Source organism: Equus asinus, chromosome 24 (assembly GCF_041296235.1).
Source record: "Equus asinus isolate D_3611 breed Donkey chromosome 24, EquAss-T2T_v2, whole genome shotgun sequence".
Taxonomy (NCBI): domain Eukaryota; kingdom Metazoa; phylum Chordata; class Mammalia; order Perissodactyla; family Equidae; genus Equus; species Equus asinus.
The window spans coordinates 56,036,239-56,058,548 of NC_091813.1; the positions used below are offsets into that span (position 1 = coordinate 56,036,239).

Here is a 22,310-nt window from a genome sequence, read left to right on the forward strand (position 1 = left end):
ATATGCCATATTTCATGCTTACCGCCTGAAGAATTATTTCACAACCACTTTACTTCCTGTAAAGCTTACTAGAAATTGGAGGGGAAAAAAGAGTGAAAATGGCTATTTTTACAATTTTGTAAATCCTTTTCCTATCCTTCAGAATGTTTGGGCTAGAAACACACAAGTTATTTTGCTGTCCTTAAAGCTGCTCTCTCTTATTTGCCATTTTCTTTTCCTGCTCCATTTTTCCCCCTACTCTTGAGGCTGTGGACTGAGGAACCCCAAGGACCATTTTCCTCACTGGAAAGCACTTTGGCTCCCCAAAGGCCTCTGAATCATCCTAACCCTGAGGCAGTGCTGGAGCCGCTGTGGCAGGACATGAAACAGCAAATGGAGGCGCCTCCGTTCCCATTTCAAAGCCACTTTCATGAGACATTTTCCCATTAAATTACACAGGATACAACAGAAGGTTTTCTGTGATGGGAAACAAATTCACTTTACAACATCCCTTATAAGGTAATTCTGGAGGGTATTTCCTTCTCCAAAGGAATTCTACGCCCCACAAATTTAAACTATGTGCTTCTTTATCTTAAAGAGGTCAGCATCCTCATAAACGGTAGTAGAAGGAACACAGAACCCAAGGAAGTTTGGGGATCTTGACTCCTTTGTCAAACTAAGTATTTTCAAAAATTCTTCGGAAGGGCGAAATCAACCTGTTCTATGTATGCTTTCCATGCATCTCTGGAATGTATAAAGCACACTTCTGAGACATTGTTCTAATACAGTTGGAAAAAAAAAACAAACAAAAAACTAAAACCGAGTGTCTTTGAGCAGTGGTTCTCAAACTTCACCATCACTTTTGCATAACTTGGAGGGTTTGTAAAAACACAAATTATTCGGCTTCCCTCGCAGAGTTTGCGATTCAGCAGGCCTGAGAATCTTCTTTTCTAACTAGACTTTCCAGGTAGTGCTGAGGCTGCTGGCTCAGGGACCACACTTTGAGATCCACTCTGCCTTCCGAAACTTCGGCTGACCTCGTCGAAATCAAGATACTTCAGGGTTCTCTGCATCACTGCTGCGGAGGAGCCCCATTCGTTCAGGGCCAGGTGGTATTTAGGGAAGATGATACACTTGGGGTTGGCCCCAAGCACATTCCTTTCCAAGCCAGTCCCTGACGCTAAGAAACAAAGGGCAGACAGACAGCTGCTGAAGGTCAGACGAACCCGGAGTTTGCTGTCGCACGTGACCGCTGGGTGTTTACACCCACCTCTGTCTTATGCCTCCTTCCTACCCAGGGGCCTGACGGTCCGAGTGCAACCGCAGGCCAGCCCCAGTCTCCCAGGCCCGTGGCTGCCGCCCGCGATGGCGCTGCTGGGCGCGCTCGTCTGCTGCCTGCTGGCCGCCTGGCACGGCTGCCCCGCCCTCGGGCTGCCCCTGGCTCCCGCGGGCGGCCCGAGACCCGCTCCGGCGGTGGGTGAGTCGCCCGCGACCCTTTCCCTCCCGGGAGCTGCCCGAGAGCGCCGGGCGGAGGCGCCCGCGCAGAGGCAGGCAAAGCGCGCGGGGACGCGGGGCGCCCCGACTCCGGCTGCTCCGCGCGGGGGGGCGGGGACGGCGCGGGGACGCGAGCGCCAAGTCCCCGGCCGGGCCGCGAGGTCGGGGCTCCCCTGCAGGCAGTCCCCGCGCCGTGGGGGCGCTCCGCGGGGCGCAGCAGCCCGATTCCCGATTCAGTGGTTCACACTGTGTGTCTCCGAGTGCTTTACTCCTGGGACAGGAAGGACAAGCTGCGTGTTTCTAGGAGAAAAGAAGCTGGGAGTGGGACGTCCCGCACTCCCAGGGACCCGAATCTGCTGAGAGTAACTCGGGTAGCGCCAGACTTGCCGCTTCCCCTCAGGGTGTAAGTTTCCGTGGGACTCAGAATCTATCTTCTGTCCTGCTCACTGAACTTGGTGGCCTTTTCTTCCTGCTTCCTCTGCGAGCATAGTCACAATCTCGGTGCTACCCCACCCTTTAGCCTACGTTAGAACTCAAGGAGCCTTCGTTTCACTTTACCAGGATGCTACTGGGCTCCCTGCGGGCAGGACCAGTTTTTATTCTTTCTCAACATTTAATACAGTGACTGTTAAGAGTATGGTTCTCAAAGTGTGGTTTGGGGCTAGTGTCATCAGCATCACCTAAACTTGTTCGAAATATAGGTTTTCAGCCCCAGCCCAGACCTACGGAATCAAACTTGGAGAATTGGGGTCCGAGAAGCTGTTTTGACAAATCCTCCAGGTGATTCTGATAGATGCTAGAGTTTGAGAACCATTGGTCCAGAAGAGAGAAATGTTAGATGGGATTTTACTCTGCCCTCTGAGCTTTCAGTTTCAAAGACCAAGGTTCCCCCACGTCCCCGACTCTCTTTTAAAATAATTGCTCTTTATTTAGAGGGGGAAAAATTGGTGGAGGTCCATTTTGTGTTTTGTGCATTGCTGTCTCAAACTGGGGGCAGTGCTTGATGCTGAAACCTTCTCTCTGTCGCTCTTGCTCTCTCACACAACTTCGGAAATGCTCTGGGAAAAACGCCTCGTCTTTGTCTCAGAGCCAAGTCCTCGTGACTCAGCAGTCAGGCAGTTGAAAGGCAGAACTGTAAATCTGGTTTCCCAACTGATGGTCACAACAACAAATTGTCCCCAAATACTTACACTGGTGGTTTCTGCTTTTATTAAAGCTGAAGTTGCATTTCTTTCATCATGTGGCTGTTTAGGATTTTGAGATAAAATGTCCCAGGTTGCACGATACCAGCCAATGGCAAATTCACCTTTTAGTTTTAGGAATCTGATTGCTGAAGGCCTCAGTGACAAGTTTCTGGTGTCTAGTGAAGCCTGGCTTCACACCTCCCTGTTTTGGTAGGAAGCTCCAAGGTTGTGTCACCTAGGGAAGAGGAAGGGACGGGGTAATCCGGGTTCAAAAATCTGCTGAAGCGTTGACTCAACAGTTTCACATGGATATATTATTTTATGTGTTTTCTACTTGATGTGACCTTCCTTCTCCCCGTGACTGCCACCCCAAAGGGCTTGGACTTCCTTTACAACACCCATGACTGGCTTCTGATTACTTGCTTTGTGTGTGTGTGCGCGCGTGCAGATTCCCAGTCTCCGCTTCCTGTTCTGTCAAGTCCTAGTGGTCAGAGGACCAGTGGGGGACTTCCAGGGGGACTTCACCTGGGTGTGGCCACGACTCTTCAGATTTAGTAGGTCAGGACCTGCTAGAGCCTGTGGTGAGTGGTGATATTATAAACAAATAGACAAAAAAAATAAATAAACACCACCATATGTCCAAACATCTGAATTATGATTTACCGGGTTTGTTAAGATAAATTATAAGATTTTGGGGGGTATAATATTGAGCATTTATCTAGATATATTGACAGCACACAAACACACATTTGTGGAAATATTTTTAAAGATTATCTGCAGCACAGGAAAGTAATTGTGGGGTAGTGAAAAGAACTTTGAACTTCAAACCAGAGAATCTGGATTGAGGTGTAGCCTCTGTCCTAGACGTGGTCCATGGCCTTGGAGACACCTCTCCCCCCCGCCCCCCACCGCCGAGAGGCACACAGCATTTTGTATACAATTTCATTAGAGGCGGGAGGTGAGACCTCCAGAGGTTCATTATTTATGAATTCCAGGTTAAGAACCTGTCAGAGCTCGGTCCTTGTCTTCTATGTAAAGACATCTTTTGATGCATCTGAATAATTACCCCTCACTTACCTGTCGGCAGTGCAGTGTAGTGGAGAGAGCGGTAGGCTGTAAGTCTGGAGCGAGTGGTTTCAGCTCAGCTTTCATTACTGCGTTCCCGTGTTCTCTTGGGGAAATCCTGAAACCTGCCTGTGCATAATTAAAGAATGTTTGCTTTGGGCCCACTATAGGTCAGAAGCATTCTACGTGCTTGGGTACATAAATCGAGGTAGTAGATTACATTAGAGGGAGTGTCTTTAATGTGTTTGCAGTTTGGGTTTACAAAAATTTAATATATTTACAGTCTCATTGTCCCTTAATTGTCACCGTATCTCATATAGGTGTTGTCAATATTTGTTTTACGTGAGGCAAGGGAGACGGAAGGCCATTTGAATGTGAGCACACCCAGAGAGGCCGTGTGTGCAGTGGTTAAGGACGGCATGAACTCTGGGGTCGCATTTCCTGAGTCCCTTTCTTGGCTCTGTTGAGTCTGACGTTTGTGACTTGGACTTAAGGTCCGAGTGCAGCAGCTCCTTGTCTGTCAAAGGGAAGTAATGATGAGTTAACAGCTGTAAAGCATAAAGAACAGTACTAAACATACATTGTATAGTAAACTTATAAATTCGAGAAGTTTTAACTCTTACTTGGAAATGAGGAAGTTCAATCTCAAATTCAAGCTTGGGGTTACAAAATAGTAACAGCACAATTAACATTGAGCTTACTAGATGCTGGGCACCTCCTAAGGGCTTTACTTCCACGAAGCCACTTAACCCTCATACAATGGGCACTAATATTATTCTGGTTTTGCAGATGAAACAAGCCGAACTCGCACAGCTAGATTAGCAAGTGGAGTTTGGATTGGAAGTCTGGCCATCTGACTCTGGAGTCCCTGCTCTTAAGCATAACACTCTGTGGTTCAGTGGGCAGTTTACTATGCCTTAACATTCTACAAATAATAAAATACATGTTTACATAAAAATGAGATGTAGTATATATTTCTACCCCAAGGAAGGGCAGTCTCCAGGATGATTCTGAGCCATTTGGCAACTCCACTTTATGTGCTGAATAGTTTGTTTAAGCTGGAAAGAAAAGTTGGAGTATTTTCTACATTATGGAATAAAATAAATTACTCTTGGCAAATGTTTTCAAAGAAGGACTGAATACCAAGTAATTGATCATAAAGACTATTTCATGTCTACTTTCTTCTGGATCTTTTGTCTACCACTTCTTAGCTGTGAACTGAAAGGTGTTATAAAATCATAACCACCACCCAAATCTAACTTACCTTTTCTACTATAGCAAATTAACTGTTTTCAGTTTTTCACTTTATTATCCCGCTTTGGGTTTCATTCAGGTTTTGCTCACATATATACTTAGTTTTTATTATCTTTCTATAAATAAAAGTTTGCATTCCACTTGTTTGATGCATGCTTCTGGTGTCGTTCATGCTGCTGTGTCACTTTCTGGTGTGTTTCTGATGTGGACTCGTCATAATCAGAGTGGACTCAAAATTCAAAATGCGAAAAAACCTCAATACTAACAGAATTTATTAACTGCATATGAGAAGGCAGCAAAATCATTTAAGATATATGTAAATTATATATAAGCAATGATGGTCTTTCAAAATAGGATTCAGATTTTGACTCTGTTGTTTATTAGCATGTATACAAGAGCAATTTCCTAATTGATCCAGCATTAATTTCTCAACTCTAGAGAACAATGATTCCTACTTCAAGAGAGTGGTTTTGAGAATGAAATGACATAATGTATTTAAATTGCTCGTCACAATGCCTGGCACCAAGTACACGTTTAATAAAGAGAGATGCTACTATGATTATTAGTTCTAGTATTTCTTTCAATGAAAGAATCTTTCTCAAGATGATTTACAAGCAGGGATGCTACCAAATGGGTTCTGGGCTTCTTCCTGAAAACCCAGTGGAAGCATCCTCTTTAACAAATGCTTCCCTTCGTATTATTAACATTTTATACAAGCGTATGGTAGAAGATGTTCCTCTATTAAATGGCTTTTAAGAACCTCTGGCAATTCCTATCTTTAGTATTGAAGATTTGTATTCTTTTTCCATTAACGTTGAGAGGTAAGGTTTTATAAGAAATCAGGAGTAAGATTTAGTTTCTGGTTCTGCAATCTATTCATTGTGCAACCCCACCAAACCACATCATATTTCTACATCAATTTCTCTACAAGAAGAATATAAATAAATTTTAAAACCTTAAATTTTGCAAGGAGGGAGACATGCTATTATTCACGTCCCGGAAGGATGTCTCCATATATTTCATTGTGCAACTTATGTTTGTTATACAGTCTTTGTTGGGTAGTCATGATATCATTGAGCTCATCAATTCCGTTTACTATATTACAGTAATTTACATCAGACACATATACACATGTATAGTATTTACATCAGACGCATGTAAATAGTAAGTTCTTCCTGCTGTCTTCGGAATCCTTGTCTTCTCACAGGGAAGGGCTGTATTTAACTTCAGGGCATATGAATATTTAACTTACTAGGGCTTTCCTCCATCACAGGCAGGAGCAGGTGCCTCCAGTCAGTGTAAATACTTGTATGGGAATTCCAAAAGAGAAGTAGATTGAACACCATTTCTTTTCTGATCAACAGGACAGTTTTGGCATGTGACTGACTTACACTTAGACCCTACTTACCACATCACAGATGACCACACGAAAGTGTGCGCTTCCTCCAAAGGCGCAAATGCCTCCAATCCTGGCCCTTTTGGAGATGTTCTGTGTGATTCCCCATATCACCTCATCTTGTCAGCATTTGATTTTATTAAAAATTCAGGACAAGAAGCATCTTTCATGATATGGACAGGGTAAGTGGTTGTGTAAATACCATTAGTTATTCAGTATTTATCTACAGTGTCCTAAGCTTCATTAGAATACTGAATTCCATGAGAAGATTAATTATGTTTTAAGAATTATTTGGGTTTAAAAAATACTAGGTCGAATTAATCAGCATTATCAGAGATAACAAAAAATTTTAGAAGTCCTGGTATTGATATATATTTTTTTTAGAATACAGGTTTTAGAGATATGTCGATGTTAACTAAGAAATGAATCCACAAACAGTACATCTGTATCAGTGTCTTGAGATGTTTATTAGTGTGATACTAGGCCTTGATTAAATAATCGAAAACAAAAGGCAACAGTGGGAGTTAACCTGTGATAGCAATTTTGTAAATGTCATCTTCTGGTGGTATAATTGACTAATTCCATCCATCATGACTGAGAAAGAGGCCTGTATTTCCTGTACCTGCAATCATGACCATGGCACTACTTTAATTAATTTACACATTGTAACTCATTTAATCTTAACAATAGATATTAGTAGTAGTAGTAGTAGTATTCTCATTTCACAGGTGAGGAAATGAAGGCATGAGAATCTAACTAGTTTGCCCAAGTGCACACAGCTAGAAAGTCTCAAACCTAGGATTTAAATCCAGGCACTTCAGCTCTGGAATTTATGCTTTCAATTACTAAAATTTTTCGCCTCTCATGAATCTTCTGTCAGGCAGTGAAACAGACTGAGATGTTCAGTTTATCATCTGTATTACACGTTTTCTTTTTTACGGGATACTCTGTGGGAGAAAAGTAAATGAGATTTTATCATCTCTAATTTTTACTATCATCTGTTGTTTTATGGTGGAAGTCTGCAATGATAGTACAGCAAGGCATCACACATAAGTCTAGTGATTTTTTCCTACAAACTGACTTTGTTCCCCACGATTCTGTCTCCCTTCCAGGGATAGCCCACCTCATGTTCCTGTGCATGAACTCTCAACAGACACAGTCATAAATGTGATTGCTAATATGACAACCACCATCCAGAGTCTCTTGCCAAATCTTCAGGTTTTCCCTGCACTGGGTAATCATGACTATTGGCCACAGGTAAGTTTGACCTCTACTCCCAGAAGTGCTTAAAGGAATTTTCCCATCAGTAGAGTCAAAATTATGACAATAGCTAGCAGATGGTAGGGCATGGGAGTGGGGCTTATTGAGATAGAGTGTGTTCTTAGTGCTAATCATCGAGAAAGACAAAACAAGTACTTTGGGGACCTTTAAGTAACTCTTAAGAATTCATAAAATTTATATCCATAGCGAGTTTTCAGAAGAAAATTACCTAGTTTGTGGATTATTAATTCTTGTTTTTCTATATAATCTTCCTCAATTTCTCCTTCCTTTTGAATAATTTTGTTATTCATTTGCATTTCCAGTATAAGGTTAGCACAAAGATTAATGCTGACAAGTATTTACATTTTTCAGAATTTCTGTTAGATATACAAAGCTCTCCATGTGATGCTCTAAGCTAGATTGTGCTTAAAACCAAAAACATAGCTAATTATTCTAAGAACCAAAGAGGGAAGTCCCTGTTCAAGTCCAGTTTATCTAATTAAGATGACATTCAAGGCAGAGACTGTGTGCAGAATATTTCATGCCTGGTACAGCCCAGACTTCAGCCTATCAGGGCAGCCATTGTTAAGCAGCCTGTGCATAATAGCTGGAGACCAGCCCTGGTTACAGGGTTCTGTTATAGTAGTGTAGAATCTTAGATTTGTACAGATTCAAGAGATCTCAGAGATTGTTGTTTAGTCCAGGGCTTGGCAAACTATAACCTGTGGTCCAAATTTGGCCTGCCACTTGTTTTTGTAAATAAAGCTTTATTGGAACACAGTCATGACTATTCTTTTTGTATTGCCTGTGGCTGCTTTTGCACTGTAACAGCAGAATAGAATAGTTGTGACAGAGACCATATGGCTTTTAAGCCTAAAAGATTTATTATTTGACCCTTTATAGAAAAAATGTGTTAACCCCTGGTTTAGATCAACTCTTTATTTTATAGACGAGAAAACTGAGGCCCAGAAATGTTAAGTTGCTGGTTCTAGTGCTCATAATCACTTAGTGGCAGAGCTCGCGTCCTGGATCTTTTGTGTTCAAGTAGACCAACACACTTCACACCTCCTTTGCTCTTGCCAGACTAATATACTCAATATTTCCTGAACAAGATATTTACTTTCATGGCTCTCTTTGTCTACATTTTTCTTTTTGCTTTGAATTTATTTGTTAAGCTAACCTGAAGTCAAAATACATGATTTTGAAAAGTTCTACTCTAGGATGAGCTCAAGTTTCAAGTGACCTCTAGTCTGGGGATGAACAATTATGTGAGTCTTTGTAAGTTGGGCTCTCAACCAGTGGTCAACTTTTGTTTCTGTTGAGATGTTAGACCACACAGTGCAGAGGCTTGGAGACAAACAATGTCTAGGAGCTGGAGGTTACACACACTGTTTTTATGTGCTTTAGGTGACAGGCAGACTGGTTTGGTGGAAAACGTGTGGCATTTAGAGTCATATCCACTAGAATTTAAAACCCTATCCTGCCCTGATTCTAATAGCTTGACCAACTTGGATAATTCACCTGGGGTGCTTGATCCATAGGTCACTTATTAAAACCTACCTTGCAAAGTTTTTGTAAGAATTGGTGATACTACATGAAAAGGGATAGCTTCTCACCTGGCACATAATGAGCCCTCACTGAGCGGAGTGGTGGTTATTATTGCATTAAGCAGTGACGTGGGATCCATTTTTCCTAACTCCTTTGAGGATTGATTTCATTTCACTTTTATCTCTGTCTTCTTTTTGTGAAGTCAAATCTTATAATAATTCAAAGATATAGATACTATCTAATCTAAAATTTCCTTTTATAAGCAGAGCTGGGGTGAATTGGGCAGGCTGTATACCTTAAACAGTCAATTTTTTCTCTTTCTAGCTTATTACTTGATATCTGAACATCTTTTTTCTATTGTTCCACTGCTATCTGTCCACTCCAGTTTCACGAATGTCAAATGTAACGTGAAAGCCACACACCAAATTCTCCTAGAGGCTGGTATCTGAGGTTGAAATCTGGTCAACGTTAGTGACACATAAATTTGATAAATGTTATTTCTCTATTAAAACCCATAAAAATGTACCTAAATTTAGCTACATAAACACACATGTATAGCTGCATGTCCCCATCCATTACATCAGAAGTAGATATTAGTGTGGCAGACCAGGAATTCCTTCCAGTTGCCACCCAAGGAAGCTGTTTGGTCCAGGGTCCTCATGTCCTCCTCCACTGGCAAGGCTGCTGCCACCAAACGTATGGGTGGGTCACTTCCCATTATACCTCATTTCTTGGCAGTGGAAAGACCTGTAATTTATACCCAGTTCTGGTAAGACTTAGGTTTTTTGATGATGATGATGATGATGATATTGATGATGATTACAATTTTTAACCAGAATTTAGGTTGGCCTAAGCTGTTGTGTAATTTTCAGACAGATGACTATGATCTCTGACACAAACTGAAAATATACTTTGGATAATTAGTTCCAGTTTAAACAAGTCATTTGATTACTTGCCCTGAATGTATTTATACTTTTATCATATATTAGGCATATGTATTAGGAACTAGCGTGACTTTCATCTTGAAAAATAACCAAGCATTTTAATTAACGCTTCCAGGGAAACTCCTTTAAGATCTCTATCACCAATATACAGGAGGAAACGAGGAGAGTGAAGGAAATGGATTCAGTTCTTACATATAATTTTTTAAAACAAAAAATAGAAATAATTACTCAATTTCACAAATGATTTCTTGGATTTTTATTCAGTATATCTACTTTCTAAAGTTTTGCTCTTTTATCTTCCCTAGCATATGCCATCATAGTTTATTATAATATGATATACTAGGATGATAAAAAGATAATTTATGGTAAAAATAATGTTTTATATATCTAATATATTAAAAAATGGAAACAAGGTGATATAATTTAGGCTGACATAAAGAGACTTCTTCATATCAAAAGCATGTGGTTGTCAATCTTCATTCAAGAAATCAAGAAGCTTTGTACTAGTGTTAACATTTCAGAGGACTTGGTTTAATTCCAAAATCATGAAATTTTCTCCATTCCGTGGACATGCTACACTGGGCCCTGGATGTTCAGGCTCAAACTGCCTTCAGTGTCTCTTTAATGAGCACATTCCATATCCATCCTAGACCCCGGCCACACTGAAACAAGTGCTTTTCTCTGTATATGACACTGTGCTGGTGTCTGGGCCATTGTTTTTGCATTGTTGCTCTTTCTTGTCAAGTTGATGAAATCATTATTCAATGTCTGGTTCAAATGCTGTCTTTGCTCTCTCCGCTGACTCGTTGGGCCAGGCTCAATTGTTCTTGCTTCTGCACTCCCAGAACCTCTGTGGTAGCACCTAGTACTTTGGCTTATAGGGGATTGATTACATTTTGTCCTCCGCCTCCCCAAGTTATAAATTCCTTGAAGATTAAGTCTATCTAGTATTCCTCCTTGCATCTTCAGATACTTAACGTAGTAGTAAGCACTCAAGTAATGTTTAACTTAATTAATCCATGTATCTTTAGAGTTTCAATGGTGGATTATATTGTTTGTGGCCAGGATCAACTACCTATAGTCACCAGCAAGGTGTACGATGCAGTAGCAAACCTCTGGAAGCCATGGCTGGATGAAGAAGCTATTCACACTTTAAGGAAAGGTAAGTGAAAGTTTTTCTCATCCCTATTTTGTGACTGTCCTTATTCATGTTGTTTAGACTTAGATCTTTACTGTTTACTTGAGTGTGCCAATTCCAGACAGCCACTCTACCTGGTTTTTCTGGAGGCCATAAGTCATGTTTGAAAACTAAGGAGAGGCATGGATGGTGAATGGGTCCGGAGCAAGGAGAGCTGGGCCAAGATCTCAGTGGCCAGCTCTGAAAGGACCGTTGCAGCAGACCCTTTGCTGAACATTCTGACACTACTGGTTCAGAGGTGTGAGTGGAGTTATGCCTTTAAGCCTTGTCTTTATTGAGATTGTGGCAGCTCTGGTTTATCTGCCGTTTCTTCCTCAGTAGTCTCTGGCAAGATCTATATGTATTCCTATTCTTTGGACTTTATGTTTCATCATATCTGTCATCTTAACTCCCCAAATATGCAAAAGTAGGAGTTGACATATTAGTCTTTCTTTTACAAAATTTGGTACCTCGTTATGCCTAGTGCCAAAACATTTAATTATCTTTTCATCTGAATTTTGGATACAATTGTTGTTACCTCAATATGTGGAAGTGCCAGCATTGTACCTGGCACACAGTAGGTTTTCAATAAGTGTTTGTTAAATCTGATTCTCATCTAATGACAGCTTATGTATGGGCAAACTAAACAATGAGAAATGTGTCAACTTCCTGACGGGCTTGTAAACCTTAATTAAGACTTTACTTTCAAGTGCCCGCATATCTGTGTGTGTGTTTTTCTAGAATGTGTTTTAAATTTGTTTTTATAGGTGGCTTTTATTCACAGAAGGTTTCAACTAATCTGAACCTTAGGATCATCAGTCTAAACACAAACTTGTACTATGGCCCAAATATCGTGACCTTGAATAAGACCGACCCAGCAAATCAGTTCGAATGGCTAGAAGACACACTGAACATCTCTCAGCAAAATAAGGAGAAGGTAGATCCCATAGACCAAAATCATCAGGGGATAAACAGAGGGCGAAATCTGTGTATTTATTAAACATGAGGAGGGTCAGTTATTAATAAATGTATTAAAATTTGAAGATGTCACGTGAAATACCTTATGATTTATCTCTGTTTTTGTTATTTTATTTTGCTTTTAATGCTTTGAGGATTGATTGGTGTCTGTTGATAGAAAAAAATTCTGACCACGGTCACAGGTGCTTATATCCTCAACAGTGTAGTTTAAATGAGTCAAGTACAAATATAGTGGTATTAATAGTTTTGTAATTCCATCGTTTTTTGACGATAAATAGGACAGATGGTATATTGGCTTTCTAAATTTTAATTAATGTACTTTCGATCTTGGGTATCTAAATGTCATTTGTTCATGATAAATGTGCACAAAGATTCTCATCAGTCCTCCTTGTGTTTCCTTCTCCAGGTGTACATCATTGCGCATATTCCAGTGGGGTATCTGCCCTATACGGTGGGCACCACGGCAATGAGAGAATATTATAATGAGAAATTGATAGATATTTTTAGAAAATACAGCAATGTCATTGCAGGACAATTTTATGGACACACACACAGAGATAGCATCATGGTTCTTTCAGATAAAAAAGGTAATCTGATGTTGTGTTTGCATTTCCTCAATCCAAGACTTTGCTAGAGCAAAGCATATCCAATAATACCCAGTGATTTTTACTGATCTGGTAAATTAAAAGTTTCATTAAATCAACCTGCCAGCACCAGCTTTTTCTGAATTACCTCCTGTGATTGTATGGCAAGTGTGCAAAGCATATTTAGGCCTGCAGTTGAGTTTCTTCCTGTTAGCTGCACAGGACCACCATCATTTGATTGCTGTCAACACAAAAGCCTCTGAAATTTGCTTTTAAATCCTCAAGTTTAAGGGAATATTACTGTTTGTTGTTTACCTGCTAGACTCAAGTTTCTTTTTTTTTGAGGGAGATTAGCCCTGAGCTAACATCTGCTGACAATCCTCCTCTTTTTGCTGAGGAAGACTGGCCCTGAGCTAACATCCGTGCCCATCTTCCTCTACTTTACCTGTGGGATGCCTACCACAGCATGGCTTGCCAAGCGGTGCCATGTCCTCACCTGGGATCCTAACCCACAAACCCCGGGCCACCGAAGCGGAACGTGTGCACTTAACCACTGCGATGCCCTGCTGGCCCCTCAAGTTTCTTTTGATATGACTTGTTTCAGTCTTCAGAATTTAAAGAGCAAAGCATAATTTATCATTGGTTTAAAATAAAATGTATTAAGCTCTTACTTTTAAGTGCTTATTGATATTGTCACCTATTCAGCATTAAAAGAAAAAAATAGAAGAAGCTCTAGCATCAAATAAAACAGTCATTATCTATTTTTAAAGACTGTGTCTACATGAGAGCAGAAAACAGAGTTAACAAAATAAGACTTTTGATTTCATAGTAGTCAGTCAGGAGAAAAATCAATATGTATTTTTTTCAGCAATTGGGGCACATTTTTGCAATGCTTCACCTCTTTCATCTAGAATGAGTGGGCTTGATAAAAATGACCATTATTCAGCATTTGATAGCTTTTTTACTCAGAAAGAAATTTAGTCCTATAATAGATATGGATAAAATATGGCGACACTTTAACCAAATTCTTATTATGTAATTATTGAAATATTGTTTTCGGTAGAGGTACAGAACAAACTTGTTTTGTACTTTGGTGTGTGTGTATTTGTAATAACTTGAATTGTTTTATTATTAAAAATTTAAAATATATATAAGAGCAGAGATAATGATAAAACAAATCCCTATGTACCATCATTTATATTCAACATCTACCGAGATTTTGCCACATTTGCTTTTTCTATTCATTTTTTATTCTTTTCTTTTCTGAAGTATTTGAAAGTGAATCTCAAACATCAGATGTATTTCAGTCCTACATGCTTCTGTATGCACTGCTAAAATATAAATTTACATGATTACAATACCACTAACTTACCTAACAAAATTAACCATAATTCTTTGGTATAATCTAATACCAATCCATAATAAAAATTCCCCTATTTTCAAGTTTCATGTTTTGAGTCCGAATCCATCAAGGATCACCTGTAACTTGCCTGTTATGTTTGTTAATCTCTTATTTTTGGACTTATTCACATTTGTAATATAGTTAAACTCTATTTTTAAAAAGTGGATGTTTATGTTTATATGTTTTGTCCAGGAAGTCCAATAAATTCTTTGTTTGTGGCTCCTGCTGTTACCCCAGTGAAGAATGTTTTACAAAAACAGACCAACAATCCTGGTATCAGACTATTTCAGTATGACCCTCATGATTATAAGTTATCGGTAAGTTAGCACAGATTTAGAATTGACCCTATATTAATGCATGTCTTTGTAGTTTTCATTGTTTAGTTGGACGTTTTCAGCGCAGCTCTGTGACTTGTCATTTATGTTGAACTCTCACCATGTCTTTCTTCTTTTTATATTTGGAATGTCAGCACTTTCTAAGTGTGGGCTTATGAAGTCAGTGTTTGGGAGGCCATTCCTGTCCTTCTAAGGACTTCATATTTATTTAGATGAGGGTTCCATTGGGAAGTGCCTTATTTGTGGACTTGCATACATATTGAAATTTTTCCCTAAGCTGTGTTTGTTATTAACCGCTCTTCTCCAGAACACAGCTGTGAAGGAGGGTGTGGGCCCTGAAACCATACACTCTCACGAGCTGTATTACCTGACTTCTCTGTCCTAGGCTACTGCTCTGTAAGACAGCGATTAAAATATTGCTGACCTCACTTCATTGCTGTGAGGTTTATGTGAACAAATACACGTAAAGCACTTAGAAGAATGCTTGGCTCATAGTAAGCGCTCTATAAATGTTGGCAAAAAAAGTTTTGTAAAGAAAATACATTAAGTTGGACATTTACCTTTGAGGCCACAATGCTCTGCAGCTTGTACGTGACTCTGTGCTTTGGATCAAGTTAAAAGGCTGGGCATTTAGCTTATGGGTACTGCCCCTTTCAACAAAATAATTTGAAAAAGAATTTCTCAGTTAAGGTCTCTACTTATGTAACTGCAAGTTTTTCCTAGGTAAATTTAGTAGGAGTTAACTCTGTTATTCCCTAGAGCATGTTTTTACAAAGGAAGTAGGGCAGGGGAAATCTGATTTAATCCGTAAGTATTAGATTAAATGAGGAAATTGACTATGAACTAGTCCAACAGAATTCTGTTACAACTATTAGTTGCCTATTTTGGGATCTGAACCTCATATACACACATGTATATGTGTGTGTGTATGTATGTATATGTACTGACATGGAAAGATGTCCCTTTATGGCACTAAATAATTTTTAAAAATGCAAAACAGTTTGTATAGCAAGACTTCATTTTTTGAAAAAGCCAAAAAGATAGTAAGTATGTATATATGTATATATATATAGTCTAAATATTCGTATTTGTTTTGTACATAAAATCTAAAACAATACACGTACACTGAAGTGCTGGTAAATGTTTAACTGATTCACTGGGGGAAAAAGTGCTTTGATTTGTAATGTTTGCTAATTTCCATGATATAAATACTCCCATCATGGCCAATTTCAAGCTGCCAAAGTGGAATCAACTAACTTGCAAGATTCCTGAAAATTTGACAGTCTGTTCTTGTGAGCTGGTGCAGGCCACCTCCAGCACACCACTGATTTATACACAACTGTTAGCAGTGGTTACTTCTGAGGTCTGTTAATCGAAAGCTTTTCATTTTGTACATGTCTCTGTATAGTTTAGATTATTTCCTATTCTGTTCTTTCAGTATTTTTAAAATGAAAAAAATAATATAGATTTTCTATCGGAACTCTTTTCTCTAAAACCAGTTCTCACTTTTTTTTTTAATGACTACAACTTTAAATTAAGATTGTCATATAAATCCTAATAAAGACTCTCTTGCTGTGCAGTACTTTATACGCCAAAAAATAAACCAGATTTTATTACTATTTTTAACTATAGGATATGTTGCAGTATTATTTGAACCTGACAGATGCTAATCTAAAGGGAGAATCCAACTGGAAGCTGGAATATATCCTGACCCAGACCTATGATCTTGAAGATTTGCAGCCGAAAAGTTTGTATGGATTAGCTAAACAATTTGCAGTTCTAGACAGTAAGCAGTTTATAAAATACTACAATTACTTCTTTGTGAGTTATGACAGCGGTGTAATTTGCGATGGGAAATGTAAGTCCTCTCAAATTTGTGCAATTATGAATCTTGATCATGTTTCCTATGTAGATTGCCTCAAACAATATTATATAAAGCAGAATCTGTAGTATTTCACAGTTTGTATTCAGAGAAAATGTCACATTGCTCTGTTTCTGAGATCAGTTTATGGGAATTGTTACATAAATCTTGTGAGTTACTGATTGGGCAAGCAGAATTCTTACTGTCTTTGCTTTCTTTTTTATGATACCCAAATGTATATATTTTTAACATTCAAAATTTTTATTGTATTGACTATATTTAAACCGCCAATTACTAGAGTGATGTTTGGATGTAAATATCCTATCTTCCAGTTTTTATAATTATGTCTAATATATACTCTTGTTGAAATTGTCATTTATACAATAAAACAAATGATTCTTCCCTAAGCATGATGAGTTATTCTTTTATTTTTCTGCTGAGGAAGATTCACCCTGAGCTAACATCTGTTGTCAATCTTCCTCTTTTTGCATCAGGAAGATTTGCCCTGAGCTAACATCCTTGCCAGTCTTCCTCTATTTTGTTTGTGGGACACCACCACAGCATGGCAGCTGATGTGTGGTGTAGTTCCATGCTGGGGAACCGAACCCAGGCTGCTGAAGCACAGCATGTTGAACTTAACCACTAGGCCATGGGATTGGTCCCCTGAATTACTCTTAATATGATAATTTTGTATTTTAATTCGCTTTTGTTAAAACCTCATGAGTAAACGGAGGTTCGAACTGTTTAAATCTCATGTGTAAACTGAAATTAACACTATTTACATGCACTCTTTCTGGAAAACACCAAGATCTCATCAGGGTCATCTCTGAGCCTATGAACCATCACGGGACGTGTATTGCCTAGGTCTTCACTCTGTGAGTGAAGGGGAGTCCCCTTTAGTACTTTTAACTTTTAAGGAAGAGAATGTCACGAGTAGTACTGTTTGTAACTACAGTATACTAGCACAAGGCTGAGGTCCTATTCCAGTGCATGGCACTTAGTAAATAATTGTTGAAATGAATTGAAAGATAAATATTTCTCAAAGAAATATGCTGGGATGCAGTGGCGGCATTTTCTTTGTCACAATGTCCCAAGAGAGAATAAAAATGAGCTTTTATTTCATGGGATTGTCTCTAGGATTCTCCCAGGATTGCTTCCTTCTCAATAGCCTCTATCAAGCTGTTGTTTGCTTCCAGGCTTTGTGAGAGAATTAAAGTAGAAAAGAAAAGGAGGAGGCTGAGAAATTTAGGAGAAAAGAAGATTGTACACCCCAGTACTTTGGCTTGCAGGAGAGGACATACAATCAGCAACCTTAGGTCAGTCGACGAGGAGAGTGGACTCATTATCCTTGGGACTGGTTTGTCTTCATGTCAAAAAATGACTTGTGGATGTAAGATCTCATCATAATAAACCCAAATTATCCTGATTTCCAGAGGGCTGAGAATGTGAACTTACAAAATAAAAGTGTTATACCTAAGAAGCTATCAATATTAATTAGGTAAACATTTTTTTTAACTTGTAGGTTTAAAAAATAAATTAGTATATATCAGAACTGAGAATATCAGAAGAAAGCAAAAATTCATTGTTATAAAATAATCACATCATTTAGAAATCATCCTTCTGGCAATTATATTTAAAGCTGGTGTTGTCAAATGACTACATCATGTATTTATATGTTCTTATACTTGTGGACAGTTTTAAGAAAACAGGATTGCACCATATAAGGAAAAATTTTAAAATGGTGAAAATCAAAGATGGCATGAGATCACTCAGACAATGAGTCCTAACTGGAAGTGAACAAGCTGGGGTTTGCAGGATTACTGTGGAAGAAATTCCTGCATCTGAAGGGGATTTGGGCCAGTGAACATTTAGAGTCCTTCCCACGTTATTCTATAGTTTAAAAATTCTAATGCTACATTTTTGTATTCAGTTTACCTTTCCCTTAAAATAGAAATAAATGCTCTTAAAGTTCCAGTAACAGCTAGAGACGTTATCAGTAGTTAATTTTTCCATTCTAAAATCAGAGTATGTTATAATAATTTATTGCAGTTTATCAGATTATGTTCAAATGTATAATAATTTTGTTATGGCCACATAAAAATTTGTCTTGAATTGCCTGTTTATTGATAGTGCTTTGGCAAATTCGTAAACTACAACCAGTTTAGATTTTTAAAATTGCTACTTTGAGACCCATTTTATTTCAACATTTAGCCACACATTGATAGAAAAGAAGGGGAGTAAAGGTGAGGGGAATGAGAGCAAGTCCTTGTAAAAGCCACTGATTTAGGTGGGTAGAGAGATTTAGGCATGAAACAAACCTACTTATATATACTAGGAAATATCTGAGTGAGTTTTTTTCCATTTATCATAGTTAGTGCAAATAGTCAATAATCATTCTATTATAAAAGAAAAAAGGAGAGAGAGTTTTATTTGAACCAAACTCAGGATTATAGCCCGGGAACTGCAGGCTTTGCAAGGAAGAAGGCTCTCCAGAGAAGAGTGATTTTAAGCACAATCATATACCGTTTCCAAAGAGACATACACCGAGCATGACAGGGGTACATTTTTTCAAGGGTTCAAGGAGATATTTTGTTACACATTAGCCCGTATAGTGGGCCAACATGCCTCTGGAGTTGTGGGAAGGGAGATTTATCTACAAAGAACGCTAGCGTCCTGGGAAAGGAGGCATCAATTCTTGTCTTCAAAGAGTACATTCTTTACTTAGGATAATGATCAAAGCAGATGGGCAATGTATGTTTGACAAGCTGCAAGTCAGGCCTTTGGCTCAAATAAAATTTCAAGTTTAAACCAGAATGGTTTCTCCATATACCTCAGTATATAAAATTTTCTTATATGGTAGTAACACTCACATATTATGAGTGGGTTGGCTAAAGTGAATAAGCATCTCCCATCTTGTGTGAATGCAGCAGAAGAACACGCTTAGTGGATTCAGCAGCCCTTCTAGTGGTGCCTGGTCCTAGGACACCATCTAAGTTTGTGTCCAGATTTTTGAGGGAATTCTAGACTCTTGGGAGGTGAGCTGAATCTTGCATCTCAGATATTGCCACGTCTGCCTTGAGTGACACTTATGAAATGAGCTTTATGCTAAAAGAGAAAAGCTGGAACTTCATTGGGCTATAAGTGTAGTTAATATGACTGTTTCTGGATTTGCTTGCTAAATAAAGTCCATGAGACTTGCTTTCATTGTCCATATAATTGTCCATATCTGTTATCATCAGGTAACAAAGTTGTAGGGTAAGAAGGCTACAGTCTTCACCTCCCTCCGACTAGTGGAGCTACTTTTATCTTCCAAAAGAACTGAATCCCCGCAAATAACTACATTGAGTCAGTTCCACAATATAAAGTTGAAGATGAAATTCTTCATTGCTTAACAATTTAGTCCTAAGAGTATACTTAAGAGTAAACTCTCAAAAATATACAGTAAGAGTACAAAAATATCTAATGCAGCATCATTTTTAATAACATTAACAAACCACTATATCAATAAGAGAATGGATAAATGAAATATGTTTATTCAGAGTGTGGAATATTACACAGAAGTGAAAAATCAACATGCATAAATGTCACAAGCGTAGTAATGAGTGAAAAACAAGTTGCCAAAGGATAAATACAATATAATACCATTTACATCAAACTTTAAAAATGCAGAAATAGTGTATATTGCTTAGAGATACATGCAGTAGACCAGAAAGGTGTGTTGGCAAAATAAACATCAAATATGGGAGTATTGGAGGTTGGTGAATGGCAAAGATGATTGGGGAGAGATAAATAAGGGGATTTAAATGTGTTGGTAAAGTTTTATTTCCTAATGCAGTCAGTGGCTATATTGATGTTTGCTCTATTTTTCTTTATACTTTTTTTTTATGTATTAAATACTATATATTCATTTTTTGTAAAGGGATATAGTAACCCCGCCTTTAAAGTTATTTTGGCTCTTGTAGGGAGAATGATTTAGAGCAAAAGCAAGGAGATATTGGGAGGGTTTGAAGTAGTCTGAGTAAAAGGGGATTGTAGATGCACTGAGGTGGTGGCAGGGGAGAGAAGTAGCCCATTTTGTGATATATTTTGGAAGGAGAAAGCAGTATTTGTTGATGGCATGGATGTAAGTGATGGAGTACAGATAGGAATAAAGGCTGTCTCCCAGAGTTTTGGCTGGAGAAACTGGTCAATGGCGCTGTCCAGAGGGAGTTGAGATGACTACAGGAGGAGAGGGCTGGTGGGGGGTGTGTGTGAGGGTGCAGAGCAACAGATTAAGTGTTGTTATGTTTTACAGCTGATAGGGGCTACCCAAGAATTCCTCTCATTCATTAAATATTTTCCTATTCTGAAGGACTTTAGGGTTTCTTTTAAAAAATAAATTAGTATCCTAAGAAAGAAGCCAAACCAACTCAGACTCTACTACTGTGATGGTTTCTACAATATTGAAAATTTGTTAGGAATAAATATAGACTTATAGAAATTTATCATCTGCCAGCCTCCATACTGCCACTGCCTAAACCTTTCTAGACAGATTTTGAGGACACTTAAGGAAAGGAAAAATAGTTTTAATTCAACTATTGATGAGCTAGCTATTCTTTTGGTAGAGAATGGTTTACTTAATGCTACAGAATCCCCTATTTGAGTTTCGTCTCCTTGGAGCAATTATGTATGTAAGCATAATGTAGGCAACAACTCCATGGAACATTGAAAGAAATAATGAAAAATAAGGATCATATCTATTTTATAACTTTGACTTTTCAAGACATACCTGAAGTTCCTGTTTTATGAAATTATCCTCGTTAAACTTTAGCATGATTCATCATCCTTATTTTTCAATTAAATGAATTTCTTTCTATAATATGTATCTGTTCATTAAAAAATTAAATCAGTATAAAACTTCTTTCTCCTTTACTTTAAAAATTCAGGTCTTTCTGGGCCAACCCCATGGCCGAGTGGTTAAGTTCACGCACCCCGCTTCCCACGGCCCAGGGTTTTGCTGGTTCGGAACCCCGGGTGTGGACGTGGCACCACTCGTCAGGCCACATTGAGGCGGCATCCCATATGCTACAGCTGGAAAAACCTACAACAAAACTATACAACTATGTGCTGGGGGGATGTGGGGAGAAAAAAAGCAGAAAAAAAAGGAAGTTTAGCTCAGGTGCCAACCTTTAAAAAAAAATCAGTTCTTTGCATTCTATTCTATACATAATACATTTCCTTTTGAAAGTTCTGTGTCCCCAAATTGGTGATTTAGAAAGATGGCCATGGATGTCCTCTGAGCATTGCCTGGAGGGCCTGGAGGACTGCTTTTCATACAGGGCTAGGGACCTATGTGGTTTCTATAGCCTTTGTCCCTGCCTCATTGCAGACTCTCACACCTCCCACCAGCACTCTGTATTCCAATTAAAATAGGCTGTCAGTGTCTTTTCCCAGTCTAAGCTCCTTCATTTCTTTCTCTCTTCAATACTATCTTGTCTAAAGATCCAGTATAAAAATGTCTTTGTTGTCAAAACTTGTTGAATGTATGAAGTTATATCTGCTATTGGAGACATTTTTCTCAATTTCTTGCTAACGCCTGAATTCCTTAATGAATGTGTAAAACTTATCTTTGAGCAGCAGAGATTAAATGTTTAAGATGGAAATATTTGGCTTAGGAAAACTATTGACTGACACTTATTTACCCTAAAGGGTAATGAGTTGCTAGTCAGCCATCGTGCATGACCAAGAGCATCCTCATTCCAGTTGAGACAGAGAGGAAGGGTTCTGGCATTGGCAGATTGGGAAAAGGGAACTGAGAGGGAGGTTGGGATTTTGGGACCTCCAAGAAAAGTGGTAGCCTGTCCTCTCAC

General features: G+C 38.8%; 1 protein-coding gene across 2 annotated transcripts; it reads left to right on the forward strand.

The window, feature by feature from the left end:
- Window positions 1-892: 892 nt before the first annotated feature.
- SMPDL3A (sphingomyelin phosphodiesterase acid like 3A) lies at window positions 893-16,868 on the forward strand. Of its 2 annotated transcripts, none has more exons than XM_014852933.3 (8): window positions 893-1,456; window positions 6,341-6,554; window positions 7,485-7,629; window positions 11,190-11,286; window positions 12,069-12,238; window positions 12,686-12,866; window positions 14,458-14,582; window positions 16,233-16,868. In XM_014852933.3, exons 1-8 carry the CDS (start codon window positions 1,105-1,107, stop codon window positions 16,548-16,550), a joined length of 1,602 nt encoding a protein of 533 aa, XP_014708419.3. In that variant the 5' UTR covers window positions 893-1,104; the 3' UTR covers window positions 16,551-16,868. The 2 variants fall into 2 exon arrangements, with proteins under 2 accessions (XP_014708419.3, XP_014708420.3); XM_014852934.3 differs by lacking the exon at window positions 893-1,456 and adding an exon at window positions 1,555-1,876.
- The last annotated feature ends 5,442 nt before the right edge of the window (window positions 16,869-22,310 follow it).

Coding starts and splice junctions, on each gene's coding strand:
- SMPDL3A (XM_014852933.3), top strand. CDS start 1,105: ATGATACACTTGGGGTTGGCCCCAAGCACATTCCTTTCCAAGCCAGTC. Junction 1,457..6,340: donor GAGACCCGCTCCGGCGGTGG/GTGAGTCGCCCG, acceptor TCTGATCAACAG/GACAGTTTTGGCATGTGACT. Junction 11,287..12,068: donor TATTCACACTTTAAGGAAAG/GTAAGTGAAAGT, acceptor TTGTTTTTATAG/GTGGCTTTTATTCACAGAAG.